The 13,940-nt window shown below is 23.8% G+C and overlaps 1 protein-coding gene across 1 annotated transcript in view; it reads left to right on the top strand.

Moving 5' to 3' along the window:
- LOC112600034 (interaptin-like) overlaps positions 1-12,060 on the top strand; it is a 13,090-nt gene extending 1,030 nt beyond the window's left edge. Inside the window, 8 exon segments of the mRNA XM_025347168.1 lie at positions 10,275-10,313; positions 10,315-10,420; positions 10,482-10,555; positions 10,844-11,196; positions 11,298-11,334; positions 11,336-11,409; positions 11,470-11,772; positions 11,922-12,060. Coding sequence (XP_025202953.1) covers positions 10,275-10,313; positions 10,315-10,420; positions 10,482-10,555; positions 10,844-11,196; positions 11,298-11,334; positions 11,336-11,409; positions 11,470-11,772; positions 11,922-12,060 — 1,125 coding nt within the window.
- Positions 12,061-13,940: the final 1,880 nt, after the last annotated feature.

Raw genomic sequence — 13,940 nt, 5'->3', positions numbered from 1 at the left:
GTATTGTTTGTTGATTTCCTTATTTAATGATTTTAACATTTTACCTTGATCATTAACTACATTTATTAATTTAGTTAGGGTATACGTAGACTTAATTTCATTTATAGAGTTTAAAATATCGTTTAATTTGGATATCATCGTGAGAAGAATATAAAAATGTTATAATAATATGATTAGTCGGTTAGGTATCAACAAATGAGCATTAAGCCGAAATCCAGAAAAAGAGCGATTACACAGCACTAGCATATTATTCGTCTGAAATAGACTATACAACTGTAATTTACATAATATTATGTAAGCAGTTTCATCAACAAGTAGGTACAATAAAACATAGTGTTTTATTTTGTTGGCTACTATTTTATCAAATATTAAAATGTTACATTTTAAGTTATAGTATTTTGATACAACTTATCAAAATTTACTAAATTAAAATTTAAATATACATTTTTTTTTTTTAATTGTATGAAATATAAATGTTGATGAAATTGGATATTTAATTACTTACAATATTTTATAGGTAATAATTAATAATAAAATAAATGTTTTGTTTATTTTTTGTTATTTTTTTTTTTTTTTTTCATTACTTATTTGAAACGGTTTTAATAGTAAAACTACCTATATAAATTTTGCTTTAAAAATTATATGAGTATTAAAAATAATATAAGTAACTTATACCAGCACCGGATCTAGGGGGGGGGGCAATCCGGGGCACGTGCTCCGGATACTAGTCATAAAGGGGCGCAAATTTTTAATTATGTAATAAGTAAAAAAAAAAAAGGTAATTGATATAGAAGGGCGCCAATTTCATATTTTGCCCCGGGTTAAAAAAATGTTAGATCCGGCACTGACTTATACTTATAGGCTCCTTAACCCTTAAAAATGTACTATATTATATATTGTACATGTTTTCTTTTAGAATTTATGCTACTGTAATGAATTAGGTATAGTAACGGAAAGGATGTGGTGAATGGTCAATTATTTTAAGAAGAAGGTATTAATAGTTATAATTTTAGATTATTATTATATATAATATTAAAAAACATATTAATACATAATTTTTGATTTACTATATCCTTAACTAATTATTATTTAAATGTTATTACTTAACAGTTAACATAATATCTTATTACCTTGTCAGTACTTGTCAGAGTTTTTTTTTTTTATATGCCTAAATTAGTTGGTTTTTTAGAAGTTAATAAAATATAATAAAATTTATTGTAATAATAGTTTAATATTCAAAAATAATACATAAAGGAATAATTTAAATTTAGAAAGAACATATATTTTGAAAGTGTACAATAATTAAGTGAAAACTGAGTGAGCGCTGAGGTTGTTTTTATGTATCGCATGGGTTTTTATGCTCGTAATTAAAGCATGGATTGCGGCATGACTCAAATGTTTGTCGTGTGTTGTATGTGTGATATTATTACTATGGGGTATTTTACTGTGATAGTGATACAGTATTTAATGTAATGATTGAAGTATTTAAATGTTTTGATAATTTTGTTTAATTTATTTTCTTAAATATAAATGTACCTATTCTAATAAAAATGTAAAATGAAATGTAATTTATAATGATATAATATTATACCATTGTACTATTTCAACTTTTATATTTTGTTATTAAAACATATTTTTATGTTATTGCTAATAGTCCTAATAATAATATTATTAATTCGTACAAATAAAACAATCAAACACGCTAAAAAAAGTAACAAAATATACAATGCAATATTATTTTCAAACCTATAAGAGTTAAATAAGTTTAGTCGCATTAAAAATGAAATATAAATATAAAATAAATAGTTTTCATAGTAGTTATTAATTGAATACTAATTGACTAATTTTGTTAAGCATATTGTATTAGACTATATAAAAAAAATCAAAAAGATCAATTTAAAGACCGAATTAATCTATTAACATTGCTATCAAATAAAAATTTCAAAATTTAAATTTAGATTTAAAACAAAACATTCCACAATTCAAAAACTTTTTCATATAACTGAATACATATGACGTATAGCTCTTGAAAAGTTTTGTCACATAGGTGCCGATTTTATTGATACATCTAAAGCTTTTGAAAAGATATTATGGCGATTAAGGCTTATTGTATACCTAAACTCGAAAGTACAAATAATTAATAAATCAACCTTCTTATATGGTATAATTAATTCATTAGTCATTTTCTATTAAAATATATGATAAATTTTCTATTTTTGAATCTATTATAGGTAATAGCTGGTGTTACTCAAGGATAAATATTTGGCTCTATTTTATAGTTTAATTGTCCACGTTTAATTTCAAAACTCCGAGATGCATTAAAAATTTTACAGAACATTTCTTTAAACTAATTCACAACATAACAGGTTTAATGCACTACTATTTCAACATATATAGGACCATCTGCAGTACACCAACGTCACCTAAAATGAGTACATTAACGTGATTTAATTAGTTAAGCTCAAACACACACCATTGACGAATAAAACATGTATTTTTGTGAAAATTTTTCTATTATGACTTCATTGTTGACCGTTGTACTATTATTATATTATTAATTGTCAAATCAATCTTAAGGTGTATTATTATTATTTATTATTATGTTAATATTTATTACTCTTCTTAGTTCTTGTCCCCAATATTATTTAATTATCATATTCAATAAGTTAAAAATGTACATATCACAGTAGATAATCCTACTATTCATATATAATCCTATTAGTTAGGAATACTTTATTTTATTAAAACAATTAGATAAAAATGTAAAAAATCATTTTTTGTTATAATTTTAATACAATATGTTATATTAGCTCGCTAAACATTTTTTTGGCCTGCCTAATTATTAGCATACCTTTTAAAAAATTGAAATGACACCTCTATTTTATATAGTTTTGTATAAGCCTTATCTACCACTAAAGAAAACCTCTTATATCAATGGAATAGTGTTTGAGTACTACCACTATACCTTAATGATCTAATAGCTTAAAGTTAGATATTTATTCTCTAAAATTTTACTAGAACATTACGGACAGATTTACAAACAAATAAAATTACAGAGAGAAAAGAGAGATATTAATGGTTTAGTAGAATATGACAAAATGTTTGAAACCAGAAATGTATATGATATATTAAAATTATTTTAGAAATATAACATATTTTTGATATGGTATGGTATTGAGAACGTTAGCATTTTAGATTTTAAACGGAGATTACATGAATAAAATTTATCGTTTCTCATGTACAAATATACATAATTAAATTCAAATTTAACATATCCATTACAGTGACCCTTTCGACACCTAATATTCAACAGAGCAGTACCCACTTACAGTCTACCTTGTCTTTGATGAAAAAGTTTTACGTATATTCAGTATTATTTTTATTATATATTAGTGTGAAACGAGCATTTTATAATTATAGTTTGTTTAACTATACATTCCTCCGTGCTAGTATAGCATGTATTGTAAGTATTAATTGTACAATAGCAAACTGAATTACTCGGAGATGTAGATTAATTGATTTCCTAGGTATCACGAATTAGTGGATTAATTTTCTTTATAATTACATCATTAAAATGGATATTTCATTTTAAGTGTTGGTCGATAGTGTAATACGTTTCAGTCTCGTGGTTAATTGAAATATCTACATACCTATTACATAAGCAATTATTTTTATACATTTACTCATTACTAACATAATAGGAACACTTCAAAATAACTTATCAACTATACTAAATTTATATTTATAAATATCTATGTTTATTTTATAAAATACCTCTATATTTAATATAATAATCAATGGTTGAGAACAAAATATGTAGAAATTATAAATTAGCTATAAAAAAAAAAGTTTTAATTTATCAAAGGGCAAGGATCAAATACGTCATTGCAATATACTTAGTGTGTATTTCCTCTCATAATAATGATCTTTATATTTTATACATATTTTATTTGGCAGGTATTGAAGTTTATTTTTTGTTAGACGCTTTACTAATAAGTCAAGTATACTCTGTCAATTATTATTAATGCTATTGACTATTGATTAGTATTTATAATAGCCTGTACGTATATTATAAAAATCTATAGGAAAATATATCACTTAATAAAGTAAAAAGAATATTAATTATTCACGTTTTGAAAATAATTGCACGTAAATAAATAATATTAAAGATCTATGGGCATTTTGTAGTATTAAAAAATTCTCTATTTATTCTTGTGTAAGAAATAATTATAAACAAATATTTTAAATTGCAGGTAGTTGATTATAATACTTCAGAGCTCGTATCCATATTTTACAATTAAAAAATATTTAAAATAAATAATATAATTTTTAGTGCAAAATAGAATAGCTCGAAAACTTTTTGTTCAAATTTTGAATATAATGTGTTAACATTTTAAGAACAATCAATTGATTCCAATATCTATTATAAGTAAAAGTAGGTTCACATTTAAAAAATTAAAGTTGATATCGTTAAAGAATACTCCTTAAATGTTTTGAAAAATTTATAAATAACTATTTAAAAATATCCTCTTTAACTATTCGTACATTTAAAATTCCAAAAACCAAAATTTGAATAAATGCATAATTTAAATATAAAAATAGAATGACCATGGTTAACAAATTACTTTGATTATCTTTATAAGTTATACAGTTATACACATAAATAAAGATAGTTATATAAAAAAATTATAGATTTTATTTTAAATGCATTTTTTTTTTTTTAATAACCCTAAGACTTTATTATTTAAACTACCTAGTCTTATAAATATGTTTAACAAATGTATATATTTTATATACTAGGTATATACAATACAAGTTGATGAAAGCGCATTTCTAATTAAGTGGTTCCTGCATTTATTCTAATTTTATAAATTGAATATTGTTAAATAAATACAATTAAACCAGAATTATTAATTAGAACTAATATTATATAAAATAATAGTAGATAAATATAGTAGGAAGGTGATGTTGATAATGACTTATATATTGTTATAAAACCCACAATCTAAGTCTACTTTATGAATTCTTAATTACAAAATATTTTCCCAATTTTTTCCAATTTTGATGAAATTTATTAAATTTCAAAAAAAAAAAAAAACTGTGACTGTATATTTTTGATATTTTTTTACAGATTTAAGAATAACTAATGTGAGATATTACATTTTCAAGAACTTTAACCCGGCAAATGTTTTTTTATTGACATCAAAAAAAAAAAAAAAAATAAGAAAATTTGTGATGCCTATAAAAAGTTAAAATAGTTTTAAAAAAATTGTGTTTGATAAAAATAATGTTAAAAATTTCAAGTATCTATTGTTATTTTTTTTTTTTTTTTGGAACAACAAAATATTAAAAATTGTTTAAGGAGAAATAATTAATTTACAAGTACCTACCTAAATATCAAATATTTCCGGTATAATTTTTTTTTTTTAATAATATTATGTAGGTTAAAACTTTGTATTAACTTTTAAATCTTATTCATAAACAAAAACATTTTGTGAACATCTAACTTCAAAATTATTTTACTAATCTTTATAATTTCTGTGAATTTTGTCAAAATTTTAAACCCTTATATAAAACAGTATAGTGGTTATAGATTTTCAATATTCTTTAGCTAAAAAATTATTAATTTATGAGAAACTACATACTAAATTTTCTGGAATTTTGATCCACCAAATAATTTGTAATCGATATTTGTAAAAGAAAAAAATGTAATTTTATTTTATTTTGAAGATACCAATAAGATCTATAAGATTATATTAATGTTAAAAACTACTCTCAAAGTTTAATATCGAAACATTTTTTTGTGTATAAAGTATACACAGACATAAAAACACACATCATTTGATTTTAAAAATAAATATATTTATCAACTGTATCAGAATCTAAAATAAATAAATAGGTACACACGTAATAACGATATTTTTAATTTTTAAAACAAATATCCATATTGATTTTAATACCTTTGTACATGGGCGTAGCTAGGATTTTAATCAGGGGGGCAGTCAATAACCTTTTTTATTTTTTTTCGCTTTTTCCACATTTTACACGTTTGGTATAAGAAATAGAATTCAGTTTCATGCGAAGAGGGGGGGGGAGGAAATACATTACTAGACTAGTATGTCACGGAAAATTTTGAAATAATTTAGTTTTTGTGATGAGCCGTGAATTTATTGCTTTAATAATGATATATATATTTTTTGTGTATACTTATGTAGTATGTACATGATAAGTAACTAATCATTTATAAAAATTCTGAAGATAAGTAAATTATTTTGTAGTTAGAAATTCATAAAAATATTAACGTTTACAATCTATACTAAAATAATTTCTACCAGAAATTTAAATTAATTTTATATGATCGTTTAATTCAAAATTTTTAAAGACGACAAAAATTCAACCGTATAACAAGCATTTCTTTCCCTATGATTTTTATATTTTTTAACTTGTAGTTCTATTACAAATATGAAATAACTATAGATACTTGAAAATCACAAAATATTTATTTTATTATTTTGATTAATTGATGAAAATGTTTAAAATTGTTAAACTATTTAAAGGCATGCGATATATTAGTTTTTTTCTATAAATATCAATAAAAAAGTATTCACTAGGTCAAAATGCTTGAAAATTTAATACAAGGTTTCATAAAAGTTGTGTTTATGCATATCTGTATAAAAACATTAAAAATATACCATTTTATTTTTATGCATTCGAAGTTAGAATTTGATTAAAATTGCAAAAAAATACCAACTATTGTATAGTTAAAATTTATAAAAACTTTTTGTTTCGTATCTAAGTTTTTAAAATATAATACAAGATTTCTAATAAATAGCTTATAATATTAAAACCATAATATTTAAAAAAATATTTACAGTTAATTATTTTTTATACACATTGAAGTTCAAATTTTTACGAAATTTCTTATTTAAAGGATAAATAACGAAAATAATAATATTTTTGTATTTTAAAAACATTATTCACGGGAACTAAAAACTTTTACGTATATCATATTATTTCATGAATTATTTTTACGCAGTGACATTTTTGATTTATTTTAAGACATTGTCTATTTATATGATGAATCTATTTTTTACTGTTTTTTTTTTTATGTTGAAAACAATGGTGTAATCTGATTTCAAAGCTCAGATTAAGTTTTAAAATTATAGCTATTTCTATTGTCAGCCTATACTTAATAGGTTATAATACAGCTCAATTTATCAATAATTTTTTTTTAACCTAAAATAACACTTAATTTTTTAACTGTAATTTTTGTAATTTTAAATTATATTAAGCATATTAAATTATATTTATTTTTAATTTTCTAAAGATTAGGATTTTTAAAATTTATTGTAAAACAATAAACTTTAAAACAATATAACTTTAAAAAAGTTTATAATTTTTGTATTTTTTAGTGTTCTGGAAAACATCCGTGTTTAACTGCTGCCCGTCGGGAGTTAGGACTGCTGACTACTGAATACTGTTATGATTTGCGTGGTTTTTTTGTCTCTAAACTGTATCTATGCAGTCTGTATGTATACTATGGTATTATTATTAACAAATATATATAATATTGTACAAGTACTTTTGTAATTATATTGTATAGTATACACATTTACGAATGTTCGATCGGCACGCGAAAATAAACTCGCGGAAAAGGGCGGCCTTCCCCGAAACGCGTTTTATTGATCAAGTCTCGAAACGACTGCCGTGGCAGCGTTGTGTGTGCGCTGTTTATATATACCAAATATATATATATATATATATATATATATATATATATATATTTTAAAATATATACTTGTACGTATATATTGTATAAGCATAATATACTTACAACGATACAACGTACATGTTATATACCCATCGTTTAAATATATATATATATATAATTTGTAAACTGTACAGGGTGTTTCACAAATACCACAAATCAGACATATTCAAACGTATAATAATTTTTATGAAAAACTGTCGACTCTCTTCTATAGGTACACTTCTTAATATCTATAGAGGATATAGATCAATCCGTCTGTAAATTTCCGTCGTATTTTTTAACCGATGTTTTCGAAAAACGATCGTTACAATTACTTTGTCGTAATTTGTCTAGGACTATCGTTATTCATGGCAATTGCGTTACAGAGTAAAAAAAAAAAATTGAAATTAAAATTTTAGGATTTTTTTTTTCTTGAAATAATATTTGTGTAAATATTTTTGATGCTAAATCAATATCTATTATTTACATAACTATATAGTTTGTCTGGCAAAGCTTAGATACATAAGATAGATTTAAGGTAGTATGTGGCTTTGAGTCGTTTATTTGATTTACAAGATCAATATATTTAAATTTTGATTTTTTAATAGACATTTTTTACTATACTCTTATATTATTTTCTATACATCAACAACCGTTTGTTGTAACTTGTTTAAGCCAACGACTATGTAAAATATTTAAATTATTTTCAAAGTAGGTACAAGATACTATAAATTCATAATTTTTATAACATCTGACATTTTACTTGTACGATAATTTTTGAGTAAAAAAAGATGTTACAGGAATTATGCGAGTGATGACTAGTAACTGCTAAATTGTTTATTTCTAATACATACTCTAAAAAAAAAAAACATATTAAGAGTATAAATAGTTATAATAAAATCAAAATAGAAATAAGTAATTACATTTTAAATTTGAACATTGTTATAGATACATGAAAATATCACACAAATATTACATATTTAATAAAAAAATTTACAGTACATTTTTCAAAACCAACTTTATTTTTTATAATGAATACATATTAAATTTATAGATTGAAATGCATATTATATATTATGTAGCTGAATGCCAGAGTTAAAATTGGAAAATATCTTGTGAATCTTAAGAACTTAAAAGAAACACCCTGTATATACATACATACATATATATTCATACATACATATATGTAATATGTATACTTGTCGGTGGTCGCGCGGGTCGAAGTAGTCGCACCAAGGAAAACTATACCATAATACCTATCACCAATATTATAATAACTATACTATATTTACTAGGTAGCTATGCCTATTACTACTACTATTACCTAATACAATATACTACTATTATTACTATTACCACTACTTGCTTACAAGTGCGCTCGACTGTGTCAAACTAAGTTTAAAATGTCTGATAAATAATTTTGTTTTTTTTTTTATTTACGATGATTTATTGAAGATTCATTTTCAAACTATTCAAATGATTTCATTTTTAACCGAAATATCAACATATTAATTAACATATCATATAGTGATTATTTTATAATTAAGCACTCATTATTTTGAATCGTATTGCCTTTTTAAACATTTTAGATACCTACCTAAATAATTTTCTACAATTGTATAAAACTTTTATTTTTTTCACATTTATACTTAATAATCAAATTTATATTATTAAATTTTGATTTTCAAATAGCAAACTATATTAAAATTGTCATAAATTATTGAGGCTTTTTTTAAATTTGTACATTAAAATTTATCGTTAATCCGTTTGTGAGATATAGACGATACAGTATTGAAACTAGGATTTTTATGTTCCAAGGTAAAAAATATTAAATTTTTCAAATCAAGATACACAGTAAGGCTATTTTTTAATACATAGTATTTTTTTATGCAATGTCTAATTAGCAGGGCTTCACCTTTTGGCTTATGGGTTATTGATAATACCTATATGTAGTATTTTTTGTTTGTTAATACTAAAATTTATATGTAATACATTTCATATCCTTTATTCCAAGGTAAATAATGATAATCATTAAACGTATTGTATCTACAATAATTAATTTAGTTTTACTATGAAATGTGAAAAGTCCTATAGAACCTAGTCGTTCATATACGTCCATGCTTTAGTCCTAAACCTAAACTATCATTGTTACTTATAGAAATGTATAGTATTTACATTATACCTACTATGATAATGCTATAACCATAAAAAATGTACTTAAACAAACTAGATGACTGTTTATAATAATGTGTATAAAATGTTAACCCGAAAAAGGCTGCTTTGAGAGATGGCCCTCTAAAAATAATGCGTAATATATTAATGATGCATTACTACATTTTTATCTTTTACATTGCTAAGTAACTTCAAACACTTAAAATGTAATAAATATTAATTACATAGTTATTTTGTCATTGTTGACAAAATAAAATAAAGTTAATTTTTATTATTTCAACAACCGAAGTATGAAAAAAGTAATAAATTTGATTTTCTTGATAGTATTAACATTAATGAACGCATGTAACAGGTATTAGTAGTTGAACAATTCCCGAAACAGAAAGCAAATAATCGAAAAAAATTATTTAACAATGCAAAAAGTCAAATCAAAAATTAATACAAACTTAGTAAAAAATGAAAACATTCCAAATAAATGCACATCAAATATAGATGAAGGTTATTGTTGGTAAACTATATTTATGCTTTAAATATTAACTTATAAAACATCAAATTTCAGCTATATTGCGATGGGATAAACTGATGTCAAAAATGAAGGTAACTAGCAATGACCAGAAAATTACCACCGCTGAGGTAATTATCACAAAAATATAATATTACGATAAACTACCTTTGTAGTTTATGTTTTAGGATAAGGGTGATGCACCGATGTATTTAGAAAAGGTACAAAAGGTAATTGAAGATGATGAAAAATCTAAAATATTGCCAAAAAAAAAACACACAACATATGAAAATGAAAGTTAGTAGCTTTAAAACGGAAACAAATAAACAGATTGTTAATCATCATGTAAAATAAAGTTAACATTTTATGGTCAGTATAATGTCATCTTATATTAATTATCAACATTTAATGCATTACAGACTAAGATTAACAATTACAATAACGTGTTGATGTCAGATGTAAATAATAGATGCAAACGAAATGTTATTTCATCAAATACTAATGACCTTGAGCCATTAAAGGCTGAAATGGAAAAAATGAACAACCACATTGAACAGTTAAATAACAAATTAAATACAGTCACGGTAGAGTTGTCAAATGAGAAAAATACTAATATTGAGTTAATGAAGTCAGTTACATCTACTTTGGATAAGTATCAGAATCTTGAGTTGGAACAGAAAACACGAGAAGAATTATGCTATAAACAATTATTGGATTCAAATACTAAAGAATTAGAAACTGTTACGAATGAAAGAAACGATCTTCTTAAACGGTAGGTACATATATTAATTTGTATACAAACAATGATTTGAACATAATATCAATATGATGATGATATAAAGAGAATCTTATTATTTTACTTCTTATTATTAGTTTAGAAAAGTCAGAGGTTGAATTAGATAATGCAAATAAAAAAAATTCAAATCTTATTAGAAAAAACCGATGATGATGAATATGCAGAAAAAATTAAGGAAATGGAAGATGAGTAAATATAATAAAATCAAACCTCTTATAAAAACTAAGTTGAATTTTTTTTGTTTTGTAGGCAATTAGAATGGAAAACATATCAAGTACATCTGGAAAATCAAATTGCTGAAAATTATAAAGCACTTAATCGCAAAGAACAGTACATCCAGCACCAAGATTACTTGATCGAAAATTTGACACAAGAAAAACTGAGTTTGGAAACACGGTTGAATAAGCCAATTTTAGAATTACAATCACAAAGATCGGAAGAAATAGAAAAATATCAAAAAGAAATAAGACAACTGACTGCGATCATAGCAGATACGGAGAAAACGCTGGAGGCAACTAAAGAGTCGCATAATAAAGAAATGCTAGAAATGAGGTACAGTTTTATGATAACAAATTCAGCATATTGTAATATTATAACTCAATAAACAGTATCTACATATTTTTGTGTACTGTAGTATACTTTTTATAGAAATGTAATATGAATTTAATGTTAGGTATAAAATATAAGTGTGTTATTCACAGGGATCGTCTTAGAAAATTGGAGAAACTAATAATTACCAAAACCGATCTGATTCATCAACAAAACATGACATTAAAGTTAATGAGGGAAATAACTCCGACAACGAACGATAATTCGATTATGACACACAGATGGCCATAAAAAGCTTATGAAAACTATTACGAATTTTAATAAAACAAATTACCTACATTTTTATTTTTGTTAATCAAATGGATCATATTATATTTAGGGCAAGATGCGAACAGTGATTTTCACAATTTGATTTGCATAATGGTAATATTATATTTTGTATATAGAAAGAGTTTCTATTCCAATAAATACATAGGATTACCAGAAGGGTTGAAAGGGGATTTCTCCATGGTACGACCTATTTTGTAAATTATTTAAATTTAAACAAATCAGTTTCCTATGACAAAAAATTAAAAAGATACATTTTAAAGATCAATAAACAACAATTTTTAGGCATCAGTTATCTTAAAAGTTATGTTTTTAATTGCCACCTGACCCACAACTTGTGCCCATATTACTTAAATTGGATTATATTGGCAATATTCAGGTGGCGGCCGTACAACTTCATGTCCCATTTTAAAAGCCAACTCATCCAGGTCATATTTCCTTTTAAGTAAAATTACTAAAAATTTGGTAATCGAAGCTCAGAGGATAACTTATTGCGATGGATACTAATAACCAAATATGTATTTTACTTAAAACTATAATATTATTGATTGGTGGTATTTTTTAAAATATGGATACACACAGAGTCCTAGCTTACCTGGGCATGTTAGACAGTAGATGTCAGTTTTCAAACTTTTTTTTTTTGTTTTCATACATTCTTGGCATCGACGAACTTTTTTCTTTTCATTTGTATTTCTTAGACCACTTTCAGATAGTGATTTTCTTTTTTTTGAGGAGTAGAAATACAACGCGGTACTAAAGTAGCTTCTAATCCTTCTTTCTTTAATTAATGTTTTAGAACAGCGATAAATGAAATTCATACAAAAAGGTTTTAATTCACTATACATTTTAAATAAATTATAGCTGTTTACTAAATTAATTTTGAAAATATAAATACCTAGTTGTTTATATCATCTCATAGTATTATGTTCACATGAGTAATACGATAATATTTGATTTAAAAGATCTATACTTTCCATAAACTTATTATATTGAAGTATAGCTTTTGATTTTGTTTTTTGGGTTCCTCTATTATTTATTTCTTTCACCAAAGTTCCGTCATATTCTGTTGATATAGCAAGTACTTTTCCCCTGTTTTTCCACTTCAAAATATAAGTACCTTCTTGAGTAAACCATCGAAATATTTGTTCTTATTTAATTTTTGCTTGATTACTCCTTGAGGATTATGCTTTTTTTTTGCAGTTAAGTACCAGTAAAATACGTATTATTGTTCAAAAAATATATTTCTTAACTTACTTAATGGTTTTTTTTTAAAATTTTTTTATTAACTACCTACTCATTTTTTTAATTTCGTAATTAGAAGTAGCCTGTATTGAAATAATTAGGTTCCCAAAAAAAGTTTTGGCTCCTATTTTGCTAAAATAAACTATAAATACTTTTTAATAATAAAACTATTAGACATTCGATATTTATGTATCAACAAGTGTTAGAAAATTACCTATTCTGAATCTGATTATGAACTCAAAAATATAGGTAATATATTAAAATATAGTAGTGTAAATAATTCAAACTATATAAAAACATTAATTTCAAAAATACTAAAAATGAATTTTATAGAATTATGAGTGCAAGCAGTAAATGGAAAATATAAATCATGTGAAATATGAATATTGAATATCAATGTCCCCACTCTTTTAACAGGTACTTATCACAATTTATTTTATTGTTATTATACTTTTAAATAATATTATTTTAAACCATAAACATGTTTTTTATTCAAATATGCATACGTTTTCCAACGACCAAAGACTTTGATTTTTTTTATTGCCCAGCATGTATATATAGTCAACCCTTTCAGCATAGAACACAATAATTTGCACTCTAAT

This window comes from Melanaphis sacchari, unplaced genomic scaffold (assembly GCF_002803265.2).
Source record: "Melanaphis sacchari strain LSU unplaced genomic scaffold, SCAv2.0 Contig59_pilon_pilon, whole genome shotgun sequence".
Classification (NCBI taxonomy): domain Eukaryota; kingdom Metazoa; phylum Arthropoda; class Insecta; order Hemiptera; family Aphididae; genus Melanaphis; species Melanaphis sacchari.
The sequence above is the reverse complement of the archived record's forward strand: the minus strand, read 5'-3'. Positions and strand labels throughout refer to the sequence as shown.